Raw genomic sequence first — 24,663 nt, 5'->3', positions numbered from 1 at the left:
TAATATAGAAACAGTTATTTTGTAAACACAAAACATTTCACTTCGTAAAGTTGGGATTTTTTTGGAAAAGTCCAACAAAATATTAAGCAGCAGAAAAACTTAAAATGCATCCCTATGGCCATATTGGGTCAATCCAATGGTCCATTTAGTGCCAGTATCCTGTGTTCTGAAAATGGCCAATGTATGATGCTTCAGAGGGAATGAACAGGGAACCAGACAATTTCAAATGATCCATCCCCTGTCATCTAGTCCTAGTTTCTGGCAGTTAGCAGTTTAAGAACACCCAGAGAGCTTGGGGTTGTGTCCCTGACCAATGTGGCTATTAGCCATTGATGTATGTACTTTCTTAAAAAATATCTCATTTGTTTTTGAACCAGTTATAGTTTACTTCACTACATCCCCTTGCAACAATTCCATATGTTGACTGTTCATTGTGTGAAGCAGTATTTACTTTTGGTGGGTTTAAATCTGCCTGCCCATTGATTTCATAAGGGTATCCATAATTCTTTTGTTATGTTAAGGGGTATGTAACATTTCTCTACTGCCTTTCTGCTTACCATTTATGATTCAGTAGATTAGAATTTTCTCTCTACCTTGGTTATCTCCTAAAATGAAGAGGTCCAGTTTTTTAATCTCTCAACAAGTAGACTTTTCCATACACCACATCATTTTTGTTGCCCTTCTCTGTTTTCCAGTTCTGTATACTTTTTTTTTTTAAGTGGCCAACCACAACTGCACACAGTATTTAAAGTGTGGGCATATCATGACTGTATATAGCGACTCTCTTTTTTTGGGGCGGGCGGAGGGGGGGGGGGTTACAGTCCCTTTCCTAATGGTTCCTAACTTTCTGTGGGGGGGTGTGTTTCTTTTTTGGGTTTTGTTTTGTTTTGTTTTTACTGCTGCTGCACACTGAGCAGATGTTTTCAAAGAACGATCCAAAGAGAATCCAAGATCTTTTTGAGTGGTAATTGCTTACACCCCATCAAGTTGTATGAATAGCTGTGATTGTTTTCCAATATGTACTTATGAATGTTGCATTTCGCCTGCCATTTTGTTGCCCAGTCAATCAGTTTTGAGAGATCTCTTTGTAATTGTTGACAGTCAGCTTTGGACTTACAGAATTACTCATTATAATTACCTGCAAACTTTGCCACCTTACTGTTTGCCCCTTTTTCCAGATCATTTATAAATATGTTGAGCAGCACTGGTCCCAGTGCAGACCATTGAGGGCGACCCTCTTACCCCTCTCAAGAGTGAAAACTGACCATTTGTTCCTAACCTTTATTTTTATCTTTTTAACCAGTTACTAATATCAGAGTGGATCTTTCCTCTTATCCTGAAACTTCTTAGTTTAAGAGCTTTTGGTAAGAAACCTTAAAGGCTTTCTGAAAATCCAAGGATACTATCTTGACTTTATCACCCTGGTCCACTTGCTAATGGCACCCTCAAAGAATTCAAATTGGTGAGGCATGATTACCCTTTACAAAAAGCCATGTTCCAACATGTCACATTTATTTATGTATCTAATGATTCTATTTTTAACTAATTTCAACCATAAATAGTCTAGTAGCACCTTAAAGACTAAAAACATGTAGATGGTATCATGAGTTTCGTGGGCACAGCCCACTTCAAGTTTATCATCCTAAACTGTAAGAGCTAAGATCACCAAATTTGGTATGCAGCTTCCTCTTACCCTAGCTAAAACCAAGGTCAGGGTTTGGTTTTGTCTGGAAAACGGAAGAGCCAAGAATAGGATGATTTTACATAACACAGAAAGGGAAGGGGCAGAGAGCAGAGGGATATGAAAGGGAGGGGCACAGACAGGAGGGATGTGATACTGAGTGGCTGCTGAGGACAGCTGCAGCAGCAAGAGAGTGGTCAGCAGGGCTGGGGTTTTGCCATCTTGCCTGGCAGCACACGGATAAGGATCCCTGAGAGCTTGACCCCTCCCCAGACAGCCCCCAGAACCTCACCTCCACCTCAACAGGCTGCAGGGGGGCTATTGGAGATCGGGGACAGCTTCCAGACACTAGTGCCCCCTGACAGACAGCAGGATGCAGGGGAGCACTGAAGTCTGAGGGAAGCCCATGGAGACTGGCCAGCCCTCCAGGCCACCCCAAAAAAGATTGCAGGATAGAGGAGGGCTGCTGGAGGGTGGGGGTAGCTCCCAAAGCACCATCCCCCCCCAAACCATGTGCAGGGAAGGGGGAGGCAGTGGGAGGCCAGCCTGCAGAGAGCTGTACCCCTCCCCAACAGGCTTCAGCACAGAGGGGCCACTGCCCCAAGCAAGCCCCCACTCCTGGAGCAGATGCAGGCCATGGGGGCAGTTGCATGCCAGGTGCTGCACCCCCCCCCCCCCAACAGACTGCAGTCCGGGGGGTGGGGGAGAGGCATCTAAAGGCTGGGATGACTCCGTAGAGCCCCAACCGCAACCCAACAAGTGCAAAAACCCAGATCCCCCTCTCCCTACTGTGAGGAGTTGCCCTCCAGAAAGTGCAGCCCTGGCCTCTCAGGCAGAGCTGCTGGCCAGGAAGCACTGCCATGGCCCCCTGGGAGGACACCACTTGCTGAAGCAGCACAACCCTCTTCGCAAGCCCTCCCCTACCTCCCAGTCCCATGTCCTGAGTCCTGTACCTCCCACTTGCCTGAGTTCTGTACCCCCTGCTGCTTCCCTGTGAGGTCTTTCACCTCTTTCCTCCTGCCCTGAGGCCCCTACCTCCTCTCTTGAGCCCCACTCATCCCCTGCCTCTCCTTACCCCCAAGTCCTCACTCCAGCCTTCATTTTCAAAACATACAATCATTTAAATAAAGCATGTACATTTTTTCGTTTATTTTCCAAAAATAAACGAATACTCCCAATTAAAGATCTGAGCAATGCTGGGTACATCTGCTAGTATCAAATATTTAATCCATAATGAAACAAATATATACACGTATAGGATGGAAATACCACATAAATAGTCATTCAATGTTCACGATTTGTAAAACCTACAGGAAAAATCAAAACCGAAGTCAAGCAAGGAAGCCTGACCGTGTAGCAGTCATAGGGGGAGGGATTGCTCAGTGGTTTGAGCATTGGCCTGCTAAACCCAGGGTTGTAAGTTCAATCCTTGAGGAGGCCATTTAGGGATTTGGGGCAAAAATTTGTCAGGGATTGTACTTAGTCCTGCTATGAAGACCAGGGGACTGGACTCACGGACCTTTCAAGGTCCCTTCCAGTTCTAGGAGATAGGCACTCTCCTTTCATTTTAATTTTATAGAGCAGGACATCAGTTGTTAAAGTGACCAGATAAGTGAGAACATTACTAGAAACCAATAATGGTAGGTTTATACGAAGCTGCAAAAATATGCAACAATTTGGTGTGTAACCAGACATGCCCATATTTTTCCAAGTGTACAATACATTTCTTAATGTGAACTGGTAATGCCAACTCATCCAGCACCCCTAACATTAGAGATATGATAGTGAACCTGAGCTCATGGGTTAACCTTCACAGTTACCCTGCCCCCACCCTCCATGCAGATGCCTCTGTATCAGAGGCAGCAGCACAGGGGGACAAGGCGGGAGGCTTTTAAGCAGGCTCCTCCCATGCAGTAGTTCCCCCGCCCCCAATTGTAAACATGTAACTGCTGAAATTTTCAGTGGTTACACGTTTACATGAATAAACACATTTTAACATGCCAGCCTAACATATATAAGCTTGGAGAAGGGAAAAGTAGCCCTTTTTGAAAGAGCACTGAATATGATGTATCAGAACTTGAGGGGCTATTCCTGCCTGGCTAGGCTAGAGTGCCCCTCGCATGGTGATCCTGGCCAGGCTGGAGCAGTCCTCTATCCGTGACATGCAATAGGTGGCGGGGGGGGGCTGCTTCACCCAGGAGCCGGTTAACCAGTTACTCCTGTAAGCATGCTGGTAAGGCAATACTTACTGGTTGGCGGGTTAAAACTTTACATCCATAATCAGAATACATTCATTTTTTGACATGTATCAAAGATGTGTGAAAGGTTGGCATGTGGCTGTTTGGCACTATACAGTGAATGTACTGTACACGTTACAACTTTCTGGAATCTAGTAATACCTGTTCAATATCTTGTTCTTGAAGAATCACAAAGATAAAAAACTATATCTTTCACAAGTAATCCAGATGTCCTTCAAGGTTTCTGTTGATGACAGTAAGGCTAGGTTCTCTTTCCCATTTTTGAAACTCAGATTGACTAGAAGATAATGGAAAGCATTAAGCCACCTATAACTCCTACAGAGTGACTTTTGTTTCCATATTTCTTAATATGTTGGTGTAGAAATGAGAACTGCCACATACCACTTGTCCCTTATTCCTTGTATGAGTCCTTGAGGAGCATAGCTGCTGAAAGAAGGAACAGCTGAAATACAGAGGCAGCTGAAATTAGTCGCATGTGTAATTGAAGGAGGCCAATGTATCATCTTGTATTGTATCTTTAATTTTTGTTTAATCCTTTTTCTACCCAAATTGTCTTAAGTGTGGAGTTAATCCTTGCCTCAGGATCAAGACCATCTCATAGTGGTAGAAGAGAATTAGATCAAATTCTGAAATCATCTTAGGGTCCGTCTACACAGCAGCGTTATTTCGGAATAAGTGATGGTATTTTAAAATAACGCGACTACAATACAAGCCATTATTTCGAAATAACGGTGAGCTGGAGGACTTCTTACTCCAACTCATGGTAACCCTCATTTCATGAGCAGTAAGGGAAGTCCAAGGATGAGTGTTGGTCTTCTGTGGCCAGACAGCCTGCCTCCATATCATCCATCTTATTTGCCTCTCTGAAGCATACAGGACAGAAAAGGAGCAATAATATCAGCATAGTCTATGCTGGCTCATCTGATCCTGAGAAGCTGAAACACAGATATGTGGATAGAGAGTAGCTAAGTCAATAAGCTGGCCTCGAGGCTGCGGCTGGCATCTATGTTGATTCGAACACACACAGTCCCAGGAAGAGGAATTTCCCACTGAGAAAACAATGTCCTGTACTTCAAAATTTAATCATCTCAAATCTCTCTTACAAGTGTAAATTAAGTTCACCACTCCCTTGTAAGAACTGGTCTCACAGCAGACAGACCAGCATCAATTGGCAATTAAGATAAGAAAGAGAAATACGTGACCCCATGATTATAAAAGTTGGGCCCAGCACACACTCACTTTGAGTGTCATTCTACCCTCTACCTGCTGGTCGGGTTAGGTGTTTGACCTCCCGAGGTTCTATGGGGACGCCCACCTCGTATTTTCGTCTTTCCTAGGAATTGAGGGACCGGCCCTGGCCTGACATGCTGGAGTCGAGAGGCACAGAAGGGGGTAAAAATGGTACCTGGATGTGGTCCTCTGTCTTAAGTGTACACATAGAAAGAGTAAGCTGTTACTTGGTACCATTATTTCTATTTTTCTATCTTTATCTTCTTTGTAACCATTTTAAGACCTATATTTTGCTAATAGTTAAGAAATAGAACAATAGCCATTGTAACCATATGATTTATAAGCTTCCTCAATAAACCTGTAACTGTTTTAAGTTTTAACCTGACTCCTTCAGTTGCTGTAACAGAACCAAGCACAATTTAAAAGAACTTCAGCCGGTCTAAAAGGACAGTTATAGGAAGAGCTTGGGCGTTTGGATCTGTGTCACTCCCAGGTGACAGGACCCACTGGGGCATCTTTCAGTCTTTCCTCAAGGCTGCCCGCTGCGAAGGAATTATGAAATTCTAGCAGCTGAAATCTAAGATGTAATAAGCTCTTCCTATATAACGGGGCGTCTGTTGGCCTGCTGGCCACCCTCTGCGATGGGACCCCGGTCCTAGCAGTAAAGGCACGGACGTTAAACCTTTTCTCGGAAACATACACACACACACTGCCCTGACCGTCGGCTGACATCTTCCTTCGATTTCCTGCTTTGTAGACTGTGCCAAAAGCCGAATTAAGCTATTTTGACTTCAGCTATGCAATTGATGTAGCTGAAGTTGCGTAGCATAATTTGACTTTAGCCCTGCTGTGTAGATGTACCCTTAGGCTGCGTCTAGACTGGCATGATTTTGCGGAAATACTTTTAACAGAAAAGTTTTTCCGTTAAAAGTATTTCCGCAAAAGCGCATCTAGATTGGCATGGATGCTTTTGCACAAAAGCATCCATGGCCAGTCTAGACGTGATTTTGCACAAGAAAGCCCCGATCGCCATTTTAGCCATCGGGGCTTTTTTGCGCAAAACAGTTCTTCCCTGTCTACACTGGCCCTCTTGCGCAAGTATTCTTGAGCAGGAGGGCTTTTTCCCAAGTGGGAGTGTGAAAGTATTTGCGCAAGAAGCGCTGGTTTTGTACATTACAAAGTCAGTGCTCTTGCGCAAATTCAAGTGGCCAGTGTAGACAGCTGGCAAGTTTTTGCGCAAAAGCCACACATAAGAATCTAGCCACTCTGCACTATGATTTTTGCAACTTTTCTACCAACACAGCTTGTCTGGCACCCCATCATCCCCAACCAAGCATTCTTTTAGCTTTTTGAGGCGTATGTTCTAAATAGCTAAGCCCTATGGCAAACTTGGATCATCCCTCCTCTCTTTGTGCCTAGGATTTCTTTCACAAATTTCATAATCCTATGTTGCAAATCATAATGGCTATTTTGCATCATGGAGCCCTTACTGCCCTTCCAGATTGCTGTGATCACTAGCTTATGGATTTTGCTGAGACAGCCCAGAACCAACGCAGAGCAAAGCCACGTTCTGAGTGAAGTGGTATGTGTAAAGAAGGTGAAGTGAAATGAAAGGGTTCTGTACGCTTATAATGGCAAACTGAATAATGAAGGCAAATTCTGGGCCAGGCCAAACTCTGTCTGCTGGCAAGACAATGAAAGGGCTATTTGGAGGATATGACACAACTATGGAATCATAACCCTGTAATGTACCCGCAGCCTAGCCCAATATAGGAATATCACCTCCCTAAGCAAAAGTAGCTGTGTTACAGAAGCGTTCTTCCAACAACATGGCTGCACCTACACTGGGTTGGCTGAATTGTTTTTTTCACACCCTAGTTGTGTTATCCTAGCTTTTACGTATAGACCAAGCCTGTGTGAGTTACAAGCGGGAGCCAGAACAAATGCAGCCTTATGACAACTACTTTACGCTGGGCAGATGAGTAGACCCAGCAGTTCAGAGACTGCTCAAGAACATGGGACTATTGCTGCCTGGCTTTATTCCAACACAAGGAAATCTGCATTGGGGGCAGGGGGTGGTACTGCAAATGTGCATTGAAATAAAGCTAGTCCTACTGACTTGTGGGATCAAGGTTACCACTTTTCCTGAAATGCCAGACCTGGGCATTGAATGTAGTTGGGATTGTTGATTGAACATGTTTCCTAATGTTAGGAAATCGATTAGGCCACTGGCAAAAATAGGTGTGCATAAACAGTTACAGCAACCAGGTCACATGCCTGATTATCTAATAGAGGCAGTAAACAGCCATTAGCTCTTATTTACTTAGTTCTTCCTGACCATGACCCTATTGTGTTATGTGCATTAATGCTGCATACTGTGAACATAGATGCGTTTAGCCAACCTTATCCCTAAACAATTACAAGTAGGTTGTGTCCGGAAAAATCAGCCGCTGTGTACACTGGCCGCTTGAATTTACGCAAAAGCACTGACTTCCTACTTTAAGAAATCAGTGCTTCTTGCGGAAATACTATTCTGCTCCCGTTCAGGCAAAAGTCCCTTTTGCACAAAGTTTTTGCGCAAAAGGGCCAGTGTAGACAGCTCAGATTTGTTTTCCGCAAAAAAGCCCCGATCGCGAAAATGGCGATCAGGGCTTTTTTGCGGAAAAGCGTGTCTAGATTGGGATGGACGCTTTTCCGCAAAAAGTGCTTTTGCGGAAAAGCGTCCATGCCAATCTAGACACTCTGTTCCGAAAATGCTTTTAACTGAAAACTTTTCCGTTAAAAGCATTTCCGGAAAATCATGCCAGTCTAGATGCAGCCGTAGAGTAAAACCTTATGTTGTTTGAATATAAATAGAAATGCCTGTCACAGATTTCTATTTCATTGTATTGTATTACATACTAGAAGATTTACCTGGTATTTTTCAGGTCCTTCATGGAGTGGCAAGTGCAGAAGTCAGGGTAGGTTGGGAAATGTGGGGGCTCAGGGCAGGAGGTGGGTGGTGCAGGACTCAGGGCAAGGGATGGGGGAAGCTACCGGCTGCTCCTCAAAGCTGGCCCAATGTGGCAGGAGGGAACTCTTTCCCAGGTGGAAGGGGCTGCATTCCCCAGCCTGCAGCTGCTCTGTGGCTGTCTGGTGCTGTTGGGGGAGGTGGTGAGTGTTATTGCTTGCTGCCTGCTTCTGGTCATTTTGCAGTATAACTCTCCCTGTTATCGCAGCCTTCCCATTCTGACTGATGAGAAACAATTGCATTCCTTGCACATTCCATTATCCTAGCACAACCAAACCCTCCCCTTGCTTAAATTATGATAAGAGGAAGCTGCATACCAAATTTGGCAGTCATAGCTCTTACCATTTAGGAGGAGTTCTTGGACAGACTCACAAACAAACAGACACACTCAAACTCTCACAAACTCTCTCAAACACTCGGCTGCATCTCTCAAATAGATACTGTGTGTTTATGTATCTATAATATCATGGAGATAGATTCTGTAGGATGTTAAAAACAGTTGATACTCAGTTCAGATTTCATTTTATAGGCATTGATCCTGTAAGCACTGAACTTTACATGCTGAATAATTTCAATGATTTCAGCAGGTCCCCTAGTCCGTGAGTAAAATTAAGTATGTGATTAAGTTCTTTTCAGGACTGGAGACTTGTAAAAAAAAAAGGTTAGATACAAGTAGTAATGTTAACTGGTCTAACGAACATTAAATTCTTCATGAAATACCAGAGGTGGGGGAAAATGTCTGCAGAAGGCACACATGACTTCATCTAATGGTCACAGTAAAATAATGGCATATTTCTAAGGGAGTCTGACTAACATAAGGTAGGTAAGGATCGTTTGAATAGGGCAGATGGAGAAGCTAAATAAAGCTGATGAAGGCATTATTGGCCTGTAACTTTATCTCTGAAAGAAGGTACTGTGTTCATTATGAGCTGGAGAGTTCTGTATGTAATATTCAATCCAAATAGTTATCAGAAAACAGTTTCTTTGGAATGTTAATTTTATTGGAGGGTTTCAGAGCAACAGCATCAATCTATATCAGAGGAATTAGCTTGTGCTCATTTGAATTTGCTGACTGTCAGTTGCATTTCTTTCAAAGGCCAGTTTTTCCTTTCAGCTAATTAGCTGACTGACCTTTTTGTTATTTTTTATTTATAAATGATTGCAATCATTGTGCTTAAAAGGCAGTTAAGATAACTTTTAAAGATCCAGTTCTGAAATTAGTACAAATGCCCATTGTTTAGTATCAAAATTCATCCTCTGTGTCAGATGAGAATAACGGGCAGTGACATCTTGTAGATTAATCTTTTTTTTTTAAAGTGGATATTTAAATGGTTATTTTCAGACCCTGCTGTGCATCTTGAGTCTGTGAGGTTCATTTGGTTTGTTCTGTGGGTGTTATTTCTCAAGCCACTTAGCCAACATTTATGCCTTTTGTGATTAAATGGTTTTAGGCTTAGTGCTTTCTGTCAGTTTTCTGAAGACTTGCATTGTAAAAAGAGGTGTATATGCCTCACTTGATAATGAAAGAAGTGGTTCCTTCTACTAAAATGAGGCTTCACAACCACATACTATCCCTCCCTTCAGTTTTTTGTGTTACTTTGTTGCTGTTCCTTTGGTTGGCTTTTCCTAAAAGGCCTGACAGGAACCCCGGACCCATATAATTAAATGAAAAAACTCCCATTAGCAACTGTGAGGTCAGAATTTTGATCCTTTTCATGTGAGACATTTCCCTAAACATTTGCTAGTTGCTTTCTTAATTATGACCTCTGATGACAACTTGTACCTCCATCAGAGAATCCTCTGCTCTGTCACAAAAGCAAGCTCTCTCTCCACTTGTTTTGCTCCATGTTGTAAATCATTACAATAGAAATGCAACTCTGGAAGAGACCTTATAAAGCCATCTAGTCTAGCCCCTCACACTGAAGCACAGCTACTTTCTCAGTTGTCTTTGTACTTTTAAAAAAAAGATGGTAAGTATCAAATAAACATTTTAATGATAACTTAGTTATCAAAGAACATGGAAATGCAGCACTGGATTTCAAGAGAATATTGCATATTTACCTAATGTTATCACAATGCTGACTTAAGGCAAAAAGACTAGATAACTTGGGCAAAGACAAACAACTTCATGATGTGGAAGAACCTGTGCAGGTCTTCTGCTTCCAGAGCCTTTGCTTTAGTTGTTGGACTACACAACTTCCTTGCACTCAACAAAGAGCAAAGTTTTTATGACTAAGTAGCAGACTGACTTTTCCAGGTTCTTGTTTTAATGGAAATACAGAAATAATTTCAGATCACTAAAATAAAGGTAAGATGTTGCAATGATAAGTTAGTAAAAAGTTTCTTTATTGTAAAAAATGTTAGTGAAAATTCTTCATTTGTTTCAAGAGGAACCTCAAAAGAGTTTTCATTTGAAAACATTTGAGTTTTATTACATTGTTGTAAACTGTTTACTTCAAGTTAATTCACATTTACAATAAAATCAAATCAAGAGTAGTTGTAAAGATTGTCAGTAATTTTATAGATCTATTTAAGTTAAAGCATAATATGAGAGCACTGCTAGAAATCTTCTGCATTACAAAAACAAAATATTTACTCTCACGTATGCAGTGAGATTGTATTTAATATTTTAGGTCAAATCAGAAAGTAAGAGTGTTTTGATTTATAGTCCGAGCTTAAAACTTGCTTTGAATTTTTAGATGATGAAGAAAATATCCCAGACCACCAATCTTTCTTGCAAACTGGCTAAAAGTTCATTCAGCCACCAATAAGAATTTCTTATTCAAAACTCAGAGGGGTAGCCATGTTAGTCTGAATCTGCAAAAGCGGCGAGGAGTCCTGTGGCACCTTATAGACTAATCGAAGTGTTGGAGCATAAGCTTTCGTGGGCAAAGACCCACTGACATGCATCTGATGAATTGGGTCTTTGCCCACGAATGCTTATGCTCCAACACTTCGGTTAGTCTATAAGGTGCCACAGGACTCCTCACCGCTTATTCAAAACTGTATGTCTAATGTGAGCTTGAGACCAAGAAAAGCTCAGAATGGACTGGAGAGAACAGCCTGTTTTGTTTAAGACCCTGACCTTTGAAACATACACACATCCCTACTCACTCTGAAACAGCTGAGTAGTCCCACTAATTAAAACTTCATGGTCTAACACCTACCAGAGGTGTTAGCAAACATCAGTCACTTGCCAGATGGGTCTTTGCTTAAAAGTTGAACAAAACTGTTCTGGATGCTTTCAAATAATCATGTAAGACAAGTGGAAAGGTCCTTAGTGCAGGTTTCCCTGTAGTAGAGTTCTATATCTTAATGTATGTAACCTGTTACTTAGTCTGTAGGAAAATGGAAAAGAGAATTTACAAAGATAAAAGAGAACACAACAGTGGTTGATTGGGAAACCCTCCATGCCGCTTCCCAATTGGTCATAGAGACTTAGCTATCTCCACAATTTGATCTGAGGAAGTGGGTCTGCCCCACGAAAGCTCATCACCTAATAAACCATCTTGTTAGTCTTTAAAGTGCTACATAGTCCTGTTTTTTTTCAGTTAGACTAGACTAACACGGCTACATCTCTGTTACTATTCTCCTGTGTTGTGAATCTGGCTTTTCCCAGTGGATGGTGGGCAGCTCTCTTTATTCTTCTTAAAGCACTCCTCCACGGACCTGCCTCCTCACTGCTCTCTTCAGAACTGGATGTTCTGGTGCCTACTCCAATGGCACCCGAGGGCCTTTCAGCTATGCCACTCCGGCATGAGGCTTTGTTCTCTTGGCATGCTTGCCTGGTTAGGAACCTCAAGCTTTCATTGAAAGAGGCGGCAGCCATACACTCAGCAGCTGTCCTGTCACAGGTACAGAGTAGCTTTTCGCACATGCTCCAGCCAATGCCTTAAAAAGGAGGTTTTAAAGATGTAAAACAAGAAAATGGTTGAAAGCAAAGTGTAAGTGGTGTAAGCAGTTTCAAAATTATCTAGTCAACTGCACAACGTATAGTAAGGCTTCAATCCACAATTTTCAAACTCAGATTTTTAATATTCATATTTAGGCACCTTATCTGATTTTTCTAAGAGGCTGAAAAACTGCAGCTGCCACTGACTTCAGTGGGACTTGTAGATCTTTGCACTCTGAAAATGACTAATGTACAGTCAGGTGCCCTCCTACTGAGAGGAGCCAGCCATACCCCGAGATCCACCAGTGCTCTGTGGACAACAACAAGGTTTTGCTTAACTAGGAAAAGTGCTCAGGTGTAGGTCAACTTTAGGAAGCGCACTCTACCTAAACCTCACCTAAACTTGATCACTTTTTTTTCTTACTCGAGGCCAATTCGAAATGGCTTACAGACCACAATTAATATAACACATTTTTCATAGAATATTACATCTGAAACAGAGCATGAGAAGTCATCAAGTCCAGTTCCTTGCACTCATTGCAGGACCACACACCACGTGAATAATCCCTGACAGATGTTTGTCTAACCTGCTCTTAAAATTTCCCAATGATGGAGACTTCACAACCTCCCTAGGCAATTTGTTCCAGTGCTTCACCACTCTGACAGTTAGGAAGCTTTTCCTAATGTCCAACCTAAACCTCCCATGCTGCAATTTATGCCCATTGCTTTTTGACCTATCCTCAGAGGTTAAGCAGAGCAATCCTTCTCCCTACTCCTTGTAACAACCTTTTAAGTACTCGAAAGCTGTTATCATGTCCCCTCTCAGTCTTCTCTTTTCCAGACTAAACAAGCCCAATTCTTTGTCTTCCCCCAGAGCTCATGTTCTCTAGACCTTTAAGTATTTTTGTTGCTCTTCTATGGACCTTCTCCAATTTCTCCACATCTTTTCTTAAATGTAGTGCCCAGAGCTCGACACACTACTATAGTTGAGGCCTAATCAGCACAGAGCAGGGCAGAAGAATTATTTCTCATATCTTGCCCACAACACTCTTGTTAATACATCCCAGAATCATGTTTGCTTTTTTTGCAACAGTGTCAGATTGTTGACTCATCTTTAGCTTGTAGTCCACTATGACCCTGATTCCTTTCTGCAGTACTCCTTCCTAGACTGTCACTTCCCATTCTGTTTGTGTGAAACTGATTGTTCCTTCCAAATTGAAGTACCTTGCATTTGTCCATTTTGAATTTTATCCTGTTTATCTCAGACCATTTCTCCAGTCTACACAGATAATTTTGAATTATAATCCTACCCTCCAATGTACTGGTAACCCCTCCCATCTTGGTATCATCCACAAATTTTATAAGCATAAAATTTGCCACTATCTAAATCATTCATGAAGATGTTGAACAAAACATATTTTCCCAGTTGCTAATTTCTGTGATTGTGTTTTATTTGTGTGATTCTATATTGATCTCAATTTTGCTCAAAGGGATTGTCAAACTTAATCATCTCACCAAACTTACACTTTGGTTTGTGATCTAAACATATGACTTCAGATCTCAAACTTCCTTCTGGCTGGCATCCAAGTTTTTTAACTTGCTCCATACAGCAATGATGGGAAAAACAGCACCTAAAACATAAGAACATAAGAACAGCCATACTGTACTGGGTCAGACCAACAGTCCATCTGCCAACAGTGGCCAATACCAGATGCCCTAGAGGGAGGGAACACAACAGGTAATCCTCATGTGATCCCTCTCCTGCCACCCATTTCTAGACAAACAGAGACTAGGGACACGATTCCTACCCATCCTGGCTAATAACCACTGATGGACCTAACCTTCATGAATCCATCTAGTTCTCTTTTGAACCCTGTTAAAGTCCTAGCCTTCACCACATCCTCTGGCAGGGAGTTCCACAGGTTGACTATGTGCTGAGTGAAGAAAAACTTCCTTTTGTTTGTTTTAAACCTGCTACCTATTAATTTCATTTGGTGACCCTTAGTTATTATGTTGTGGAAATAAGTAAATAACTTTTCTTTATTCAAACAAAAGCAAAGAACAAATGTTTCCCTTTCTTAAAACTAACACATTTCTCTGGAGCGCACAACATTTCTAGTTATTTTGGCTATTCCTTTTCATCATATCTTGGAACTGGGAAAACATTAGTTTATAAACTTTTTTAAAAAAATTTTCTATGCCAAGTTGTTAAAAAAAGCATTTCATCAACTTATTAAAGCTTTTCTACTTCTCATTCATTCAGAGTCCCTTGCTTTTATCTTTATTCAATTGTGAGCTCCTGGGGGAAGAAACTGGGCTCTTGTTTTACTTGTCTAACATAAATTGCATAAGTAATCCTTTCAAAAACTGGGCTTCTGTCTCCTAATATAGTCCTTAAGAACTGTCGCTGGCTCACAACTTGGAAACTGCCTTCTATGACATAACTCATATGAATTATAACCGAAGAAGACTGATGCTCAAAGTTTAGTCTCCTGCCATTTCCTTATAATATATGTTCTAATAGTGAAACTTGAGATGGTCTGGGTGATCAGGACTTTGGTAGCATCTCAGAATCATGGGACTGGGAGAGACCTCAAGAGAACATCTAGTCCACTCCACTGCACGCATGGCAGGGCACAATATTATCTTGAACATTCCTGACTGGTGTTTGTCTAAACTGCTCTTAAAAATTACCAATGATGGAGATTCCACAACCTGCCTAAGCCATCCTAACAGGAAGTTTTTCCTAATATACAACCTAAACTTCCCTTGCTGCAATTTAAACATCTTGCCTCTTGTCCTGTCATCCGAGGATAAGGAGAATAGTTTTCTCCCTCTTTCTTGTAACACCCCTTTAGGTACTTGAAAATGTTTATCATGTCCCCTCTTCTCTTTTCCACACTAACCAAACCCAGTATTTTTAGTCTTGCATCATAGGTCAAGTCTTCTAAACCTTTAATCATTTTTGTTGCTCATCTGTGGACCTTCTCCAATTTCTCCATAGCTTTCCTGAAATATGGCTCCCAGAACTGAATATACTACTACAGGTTAGACCTAATCAGTGCAGAGTAGCGAGGAAGAATTACTACTCGTGTCCTGCTTGCAGCACTCCTACTAATACATCCCAGAATGATACAGTAAACTTCCGATAATCCGGCACCTTTAGGACCCAGGAGGTGCCGGATTATCAGATGTGCCGGACTATCGGAAGGGGGCGCTAGGAGGGGTCTGGGATGGGGTGGGGGGACCCCTCCTAGCCCCCCCTTCCAATAGTCCGGCTCTGCCCCAGGCATCCCTGATTCAGCCGCTGCTGGTCAGTTTCAGCAGCGGCTGAATCGGGGACGCCTGGGGCAGAGCAGCTGGCGTGCTGCCGGGTTGGTCCCGCAGCGCCGCCCCTCGGGGATGCGGGACCAACCCGGCAGCACTCCAGCTGCTCTGCCTCAGGCGTCCCCAAGAGCAGCCCTACTGCCCCAAGGGGCAGCACTACGGGACCAAACCAGCAGCACCCCAGCTGCTCTGCCCCCAGCTTCTGCCGATTCAGCTGCTGGTCAGTTTCAGCAGTGGCTGAATCGGGAAGGCCAGGCGCAGAGCAGCTCCAATTGTCCAGCAGCCAGAGCACTTACAGGTTCCTGATGGTACCGGACCATCAGGAGTGCCGGAGCATTGGATGCCGGACCAATAGAGTTTTACTGTATTTGTGTGTTGTTGTTTTTCTGCAACAGTATCACAAGATTCCTTTCCACTGCACTAATTTCTAGGCAGTCATTTCCCATTCTGTATGCATGCACCTTATTGTTCCTTCCATATTGGAGTACTTTCATTTGTCCTTGTTGAATTTCATCCTATTTACTTCAGATCATTTCTCCAGTTTGTCCAGATCATTATGAATTATAATTCTATCCTCTGAAGCACTTGCTACCTCTCCTAGCTTGGTATCAACTGCAAATTTTATAAATGTACTTTCTATGCCATCCCTTTCCCATGGAGACTCTTGAACATGCTACTGGAACTCACTCTGGGTACGTCTACATGGCAGCGTTATTTCTGAATAACTTTAGTTATTCTGAAGTAACACAGTGAGCGTCTACACTACAAACCTTCATTTTGAAATAATGTCGAGCTGGAGGACTTCTTACTGCGACTCATGGTAACCCTCATTCCATGAGGAGTAAGAGAAGTCAGAGGAAGAGTGTTCTTCCTTCCACTTCCTGCTGTGCAGACAGCGCTAAAAGTCGAATGAAGCTATTTCGATTAAACTACGCAATTGACATAGTTGAAGCTGCATAGCTTAATTCAGCTTCTCTAGCCCTGCTGTGTAGACATGCCCAGTCTGAGAGAGCTTTCCCTTTCCTTGGAGTTAGTGTGAATTTCTATATTAATTTTTATCTCCTTCTTAGAGAGAGCTTCCAGTTAACACAGATCTCTGCATTGAAATCAGTGAGGCCAGGATTTCACCCTGTTGTTTATACCTGTGGAAAGGATACAGCAGCATAGATCTAGATTAACAAGCTACCTTGTCTATCTGCAAGTTGTTATTCAAGCCATCCATTCCATAACTATGCTCTACCTCAGCATGCTCCACACCTGCTCCTCATACCTTCCCCCCTCTGTCTTCTCACTTATTGTGACCTCCATGCCCTTCTCCCTTCCCGTATCTTTCCATTTAGCTAATAACCATTCCTGACCTCTCTACCTCTCAAGCATGAGATGTTGACAACATTTGTCACCATCCCATTGACTGCTCTGCTTGAGCGGTCTAGCCTTTTCCCTATTGCTTCTGTCAGTCTATTTAGATAAACTCTTCAGGGCAGGGCCTAGCAGAGTGGGGTCCAAATGTGGACCTAGGCACCACTATAATTAACAAGATTAGCAACAGACAGTGCCAAGTAGCAGGTTGTTGAAAAGTCAGCACCTATCCAGTACATCCGTGGGATAACCTCTTCCTTCTTGGCCACAGTAGCAGCCGTAGGATTCAAATTCCTGTGGGCAGCGATCAGTCAAGCAATACAGCATTTCTCCTAGCTGAGGCAGCTCCTGCTTCACCTTCCCATTCCTTCTCATTTGCAGGAAGGTGAATCGGTCACAGACTGTAAAGAAAGACACTTTGTTTAATGGGCAACATACAGAGTTTGACACTGGACATTCCTCAGGGCAGAGACCAGGTCTTCTCTGGCATGTTCAAAAACCCTCTCTCAAATTCTCATTTGTTTTACATAGTTTCTGCCTTCCATAATCCGTGTCTCTCATCAAGATCTTATTGAATATGGATCTAATTACACAGTAGCCTCTGGAATGGGCCTGAATTGACTGACTGATTTTTCATTAAAATGGTGAGTGACTTACAGCTTGTGTGTGATTTCCAAATACCATATGCTTTGTAGGATCACCCGGAGAATTGCATAAGACTGTAAGAGTCTTCAGGCAGGGGTCAGCTTTTGGTTCTGTGTTTGTACAGCAGAGTGGGGTCCTGGTTGATGACCAGGACCCCAAGTCACAATGGTAATATACAATTTTACAATCTTTGTATTATGTGTGTTCAATGCCTAACCTTGCTGGGTGACCAGGGCCTGTAGCTACTACCATAACAGAAGCAAGAGTTGTCGGAGCACTCTGCTAACAGAGGTCAAATGTGTTCAAATCAGACTCAGGGAACTACAACTGTTGTTTTAGAATGAATCATAGAACACTAGAACTGGAAGGGACCTTGAGAAGTCATCAAGTCCAGTCCCCTGCCCTCATGGCAGGACCAAGCACCCCATCTAGATCATCCCTGATAAATGTCTGTCTAATCTGCTCTTAAATATCTCAGTGATGGAAATCCCACAACTTCCCTAGGCAACTTATTCCAGTGTTTAACCAGCCTGACAGGAAGTTTTTCCTAATGTCCAACCTAACCCTCCCTTGCTGAAGATGACTTCAGAATCCTACATCTGCCTTTTCATTAGGATTAGGATTAGATTTTCCTTCATTTACTTTGTTATTGTATTTTGTGCTAGTGTTAAAGACCATCCCAGTATTTCTGTCCTCGAACCAAAACCATAACCATCTTTCATCCTAGCTGAAGTAACTCTTAAACTTTGGTTACTCTCCAATTATCTCCATGTGACTGGTTTTCAAACTGGCTGTTCTACACTGAGCTCAACTTCTTTGCTTAGAATCTATGCTAATGACTATTTCAATGTGGATAAGGAAAGGCAGATGAAATGTGAGCTCACATGCAAAGGCACTGGCGAGTAATTAAATGTTGTCATGCCAGCAAGGCATAATTAAAAAAAGAGAGGCCGAGAACAGTAAAAGTGGGAATGTGGATGTTCATGAAGGGAAAGCTTTGCTTTGCTAGGCAAATATAAGATGCAACTTAAATGGGGTTGTGCTGTTAATGTTTTGCATTTAGGTACAGTTTCAGGCTGAACTGCCTTTTTCCCCAGGTTCTCAGCCATTTTAAGATGGTAGAAAATAAGAATGCAAGGCATGAAGATTTGACTATTTCAGAAAATGGAGTGATTAACATCTAGAGCTCACTCAATGGAAAGGATGGGTGCTGGATAATGGCTGTGTTGTGTCTGAGTGAAGGAACAATAGGAGCTAGCAGCTTGCAGCAGGACTGGGATCTCCCGAGTCCTGCAGGAATCAGTGCTATAAGAGTGAGAGCAGAAGAAATATTCACCAAACAACGCGGAAGCAGGTGGCAGTGGGTACTGCAGGGTGGGATGAGCATGATGGAAAATACCCTGCGCGGGGCTCTAATAGGAGCATTTTTCAGAGTGGATTTTTTTTGGCCAGGTAACCGTGCACGTCATTAATGCTAAAGTGATATGTGTACGTGAAATTCTTCCATCATCCACTTTAAAAATGTGCCTAATAAAGTTTGGCTACCAGAGGGGGAAGCGAGAGGAATCTGATTGATTGGCTATCTATTGAGAAGAAGGATGGTCTTGAGATTAAGGCTCTGGACTAGGATGATCAGCTCAGTTCCCTCTAAATTGCACGGCTGCACAGGGTGGCCCAAGTATGCAGCCACATGAGGCCTATAAAGGAGATAGTTGGGGGTATGTGGGGAGAGGAGCATGTTGGGGTGGGCAAGGCGGTTGCGGGCCTCATCCTCAGCCCTGGAGCTGCTGCCAGCAGGGAGAGGTGCCCCTCCTGCAGGGCATCTGCTGGTGGGAAGAGGGCTGGAAGGAGTCCTCTGGCCCTAGCCACAGGGCAGCCTGCATCCCAACCCCTCATCCCCACTGTCACCCCAGAATCTACACCCCCAGCCAGAGCTCTCATGCACACCACACCCCAACTCTGCCCCTTCCCTCCTGCGCCCCACACCCCTATCCTGGCCCACCCCAGAGTCTGCGCCCCAGCCAGAGTCCTGTGCACTCCAGCACTCTGTCCCAGCCCTGAACCCTCTCCCTAACACCATGCCCTTCAGCCCCACTTCCACCACACGTCACCCCCATATTGGTACACAAAACACAATGCGTTCGTTCCATGCATGGGCATGCAAAATTAGAGGGAACATTTCATTGGTGACCAGATGTTCCAATTGTATAGGGACAGGCCCGATATTTGGGACTATTTCTTATATAAGCACCTATTACCACCTACCCCCGTCCCAGTTTTTCACGCTTGCTTTGTCATCTGGATAAAGACTCAGATTGGGGGTTGATTTCCACCTCTGCTACAGACTTCCTGTGCGATCTCCAGTAAATCACTTCAATCCCTCTAGGTCTCAGCCTTCATATCTCTAAACCACCGACAATACTCCCTTTGTCTTGTCTGTTTTGATTGAGAGACTTTTGGGGCAGAGATTGTGTTTCTACAGTATGTTTACAGAAGAGGCGGGAGGTGGATTTTTTGGGGTCAGGTGCTGCTGACCCACAGCAAAATCAGTCGGGGGCTTCACACAAGTGAGAAGCAAAAAATACTAATAATAATAACCTCACTGACGTGGCCCTTAACTAAGAAATACCACATTCCTCTCGCACACCAAAGCCTCGTAGATTTTGAGTGCTCCAGTCCTGCAGTGGGAAGGTAAAGGAGCTGAAGCACCAGCGCAGGCTCCCCAGTGCTGGGAGGGGGGAGCCCTGAGCCTCAGGGGTTGGATCCAGGCAAGCTGGGGCCTTAGGTTTCCCAGCCCTGGTCTCACAGTAATTAGTGACAAAGTAAGCAGTCAGAATTGAAGGAAAGACATTTTTGTCGCTATTACATGCTGAGACACCCATGTTTGGTACAGCCTGGCCCTAAATGCATTCCTGCACTTCTGGTGTCACCCCAAATTATGTCCCTTCTAAAATGTGAACCTCTTTCTCCAGTTCCACTTATATTCCACAGCCCTGATCCCAGACTGGAGGCTCTGGGCACTACCAGACTATGAATAATTATCTAAAAACATTAGCTTACATAATTAAATCATTTGGGTGGCTCCTGCTCTCTGGCTCTTGGCAATCTATAGCCCCTCGCTTTGGGGGCATTCCTGTCACCATGTCTAACACACAAGGGAGATCCTGTTAAGGTTTGCTGAGACCTGGGGTGTGCAACAAAGACAGCTCTCAACCTTCTAGGAGAACTCTTAAAACTCTGCACAGAGGTGCTGAAATTAATATTGAGATGGGAAGCCTGGGAGGAGAGTGGAGCTGTCAAGGAGCAGAGGGAGTGTTTGGGAGGGAAAAAGTCCTTTTACCGCCTCTGATACTTGCAGGCAACAAAGTGTCATTTAGACTGAACATTAAATGTGCTTAAAAACAAAGCGAGGGGAAATCCTTCCTCAGAGTCCATTTTTATCCACCTTTTACTTTAAAGGTGCATTGACAAATAGTTTTATAACGAGAGCTATTCGTGTTAATAAATGGTGAAGTGTAGAATGTTAGTCCAATCCTGTTACAGATGGTTAACACACTTCAGCAAGAGGTGTTAGAGAAGTTACTACATCATTGCTGATGTGCTTATAACCCTCAATAACACACGCTAGCCATGTCTGTCACATGCTTATCACAGCCTAACCATTTGGCAATGCACCTTCACTGTAAAGCATGACCTATTTTTCATTCGAGTTAACGGAGAAAACCAGTATATCTACCTTGTCTGACAGCTTCATCAGGCCCGCCCTCAGCGAGTGTCACTTCTGGGGATACCACAGAGGAAGCTGGGCTCACTTCTCCTATCGTAAAGTTTGTCCCTGCAGATCACATGAGATGCATGTTAACTTGCATTCGAAAGAGTCGCACAAAGACAAGAGATTGCGCCCCTTGCTCCAGGCTCAGTAGCATATCAACAAGTGTAGGCTCTGAACCAGCAATGTGACTGAAATCCTTCAGAATGTGTGCGGTTTGCAGGTGGGCAGCAATTTGTTCCAAACATGACCTGCTTGTAGCCTTAGTCAGTAGACTGTGCTGATCAGTACTCTGGATAGTGACAGGCTATTGTGAGTAAATCTAGTGTTGTTCTAGCAGGTCCATAAATCTAGGGAGGGAATACTGCCATTCCACATGACCTTGGGAAACATTGGGCCCTGGGCTGCTGAGCACAGGAACAGGGATGTGGTTTAAGTCAAACAGAAAAAGTCTTTCATTTGTTCTACACTTACTTTGTTCCGTTGTCCTTGCGGGATCGTTTTCAGTGGGTATCGTGTCTGGCTCTGTGGAGTTAATACCTGTTGTAGCTGTGGTTGTCCCTTCCATCAGGAAAGCATCCTCAGAGACAGCTGAAGGTACCTTTCCAATTACATCGCCTGCCTGGCCCCTCTGAACTGATGGGGGGAAAAAGAAAAGCAGGAAGAAGACGTAGCAGGATAATCACCAAGAATGTCAATTGGTCTTAACAGCAAGACAAAGTAATAATCCCAGACAGAACTGGCTTAAGCTGCCAGTCATAGAAAGAAACCCCAAGTTTCTACTCCTGTTCATTTCTTCACGTCTCTTGTGTATCTTAGAGTCATGCTGGTTAAAGGTGAAGGTAAGAGGAATCTGTGGCTACGTCTAGACTGGCATGATTTTCCACAAATGCTTTTAACGGAAAAGTTTTTCCATTAAAAGCATTTGTGGAAAAGAGCGCCTAGATTGGCACGGACACTTTTGCGCAAAAACACTTTTTGCGGAAAAGCGTCCGTGTCAATCTAGACGCGGTTTTGCGCAAGAAACCCCCGATCGCCATTTTCGCCATCGGGGCTTTTTTGCGCAAAACGGTTCTCAGCTGTCTATACTGGCCCTCTTGCACAAAAGCATTTGTGCAAGAGGGCTTTTTACCCGAACAGGAGAGTCGTATTTGCGGAAGAACACTGACAATCTTACATGAGATCGTCAGTGTTCTTGCGCAAATTCAAAGCGGCCAGTGTAGACAGCTGGCAAGTTTTTCCGCAAAAGCGGTCGCTTTTGTGGAAAAACTTGCCAGTCTAGACGCAGCCACATGTGTGTATTACAGATTGAAAGGAACACGTTACAGGTGGAAGGTGAAGGATTATTGTAGGTAGCTTAATGTCATAAACAGGTGATTGGACAACCTGTGTGCTACCAGAGAAGGTGCAGATCAGTGTGTGATTCCTGAGTACAAAACTCCTCTGTTCATGGTTCATCACCCCACTCAGGCAGTCCAGTGATGCTGTGTGAATAGCAGCAGGAAACGTGGTAACTCTTCTCTCTCAGATTTGTTGTGAGAGTCAGGAGGACAGGAAGAGACTGTGAAAGCTAGAATGCAGTGCAGTGGTGCCAGTCACTTATTTTCTTTTGTATTCCCCCCACATACACAGTTTTTGCTTAAGGAACTCAGCAGGTTTTTCTGGAGAGCAGTAGCCAGTGAGAAGAACAGTACAGGCAGTCCCCGACTTACGCGGATCCGACTTATGTCGCATCCGCAGTTACGAACGGGGCTGCCCCAGAGTACACGGACTGCGGGACCTTGCGGTCCTGCCGCCCGTGTACTCTGGGGCTTTCTCTGCGTCTCCCTGGTCTGCATACCAGGAAGACGCAGAGCAAAGCCGCGGAGGGGCTCGGGCAGCAGAGCACTGCCCGAGCCCCCCCCCCCCCGCAGCTTTGCAAAGCCGCCGGGGGGGCTCGGGCAGCGAGGCAGCCCAGGCGCGCATGGACTGCTCCACTGCTGGCTTCCCCGCGGCTTTGCAAAGCGGCGGGGGGGGGCTTGGGCAGCGGGGCACCCCAGGCGCGCCTGGGCTGCTCCACTGCCGGCTTCCCCGCTGCTTTGCAAAGCCGCAGGGGAAGCCGGCAGCGGGACAGCCCAGATGCCCCGCGGCTGTCCCGCTGCCGGCATCCTCAGAGGCTTTGCTCCCTGTCTCCCTGGTCTGCTGGTCTCCAGCAGACCAGGGAGACTGGGAGCAAAGCCGCGGAGGACCCAAGCGGCAGGACCGCGGTGCGTCTCGGTCCGCCGCCCGTGTCTTCCTGGTCTGCTGGGGTGGGGTGGGGGGGCGCAGCTAGTACGCCCCCCCCCCCCCAAGCAGACTAGGCTTTTCTCCGGACGCCTGTGGCAGAGCAGCTGGGGTGCTGCCGGTTGGTCCCGCAGCGCCGCTCTGGGCACTACTGGTCCAACCCAGCAGCACCCCAGCTGCTCTGGTCCTGATTCAGCCGCTGCTGGTCAGTTTCAGCAGCGGCTGAATCAGGACGCCTGGGGCAGAGCAGATGGGGTGCTGCTGGGTTGGTCCAGTAGTGCCGAGGAGCGGCGCTACTGGAGCAACCCAGCAGCACCCCAGCTGCTCTGCCCCAGGCGTCCTGATTTAGCCGCTGCTGAAACTGACCAGCGCTGACTACAGGAAGCCCGAGGCAGAGTTGCTCTGCCCCGTGCTTCCTGGAATCAGCTGCTGATCAGTTTCAGCAGCAGCTGACTTGGGGACACCTGGGGTTCTTAAGTTGATTCTGTATGTAAGTCAGAACTGGCAGTCAGTTTCAGCAGCGGCTGAATCTGGAGGCCAGTTCCTACTTACATACAGATTGAACTTAAGAACAAACCTACAGTCCCTATCTTGTACGTACTCCGGGGATTGCCTGTACACAAAAAGGCACGTGAAGAAAGAGACTGACACCAAGGTATTTACCAGTACCTTAGGGAGTCCAAGGGGGTAAGACTTAGAGCTATGTCAATAACTAATTTTTTGGCTCAGTGGCTGAACCTTACATTGTTTTAAAAAAGCTTTGGGCCATCACTAAACAAACATTTGTTGGCAGAACAAAATAGTAAAAAAGAAAATAGTGTTTCAGATCAAATTAAACGTGTTCAACCCAAAACAAAATACTTTGTTTTATATACAAGGGTTTTTTTCAACCTTTTAAATGAAACAAGCACAATTCAAAACAAGAAGCCATTTCAAATAAAAACTGGAAATGATCCATTTTTAAAATGCCAAAAAATGAAACATTTTTACTTTTTTCAGAATATCTTTTCCTGAACCAATTTTGTGGACTGGGAGTGAATTTGTGCTGATTCAGCCAAACCAATTACTCATTTTTTCCGGGGGAAACCAAATTTCATCCAGGAAGCTTTGTTCAGTGCCAGTGGGGGCTGGTGGTTGTTTTAGCTGGTTATGACAATGTGAAATGTGAGCCATGCTCAATAGTCAGAGAAAATATCTAGAGTAGGATGCTTGCCTTGACCAGTTGTAACA

At 44.3% G+C, this 24,663-nt stretch overlaps 1 protein-coding gene across 1 annotated transcript in view; it reads right to left on the bottom strand.

Moving 5' to 3' along the window:
• Positions 1–11,129: 11,129 nt before the first annotated feature.
• Positions 11,130–24,663, bottom strand: part of OC90 (otoconin 90) — a 44,445-nt gene continuing 30,911 nt past the window's right edge. The window contains exons 14-18 of the mRNA XM_089776160.1: positions 21,646–21,807; positions 21,139–21,237; positions 16,984–17,158; positions 13,596–13,702; positions 11,130–12,070 (exon numbers count right to left, since the gene is read on the bottom strand). Of these exons, the coding sequence (XP_089632286.1) occupies positions 11,736–12,070; positions 13,596–13,702; positions 16,984–17,158; positions 21,139–21,237; positions 21,646–21,807 (878 nt within the window). The 3' untranslated portion in view covers positions 11,130–11,735. The remainder of the gene's footprint in view (positions 12,071–13,595; positions 13,703–16,983; positions 17,159–21,138; positions 21,238–21,645; positions 21,808–24,663) is intronic.

This window comes from Pelodiscus sinensis, chromosome 2 (assembly GCF_052426305.1).
Source record: "Pelodiscus sinensis isolate ZL-2025 chromosome 2, ASM5242630v1, whole genome shotgun sequence".
In the NCBI taxonomy this organism is placed as follows: Eukaryota; Metazoa; Chordata; order Testudines; family Trionychidae; genus Pelodiscus; species Pelodiscus sinensis.
This window is presented reverse-complemented; position numbering and strand designations above follow the sequence as displayed.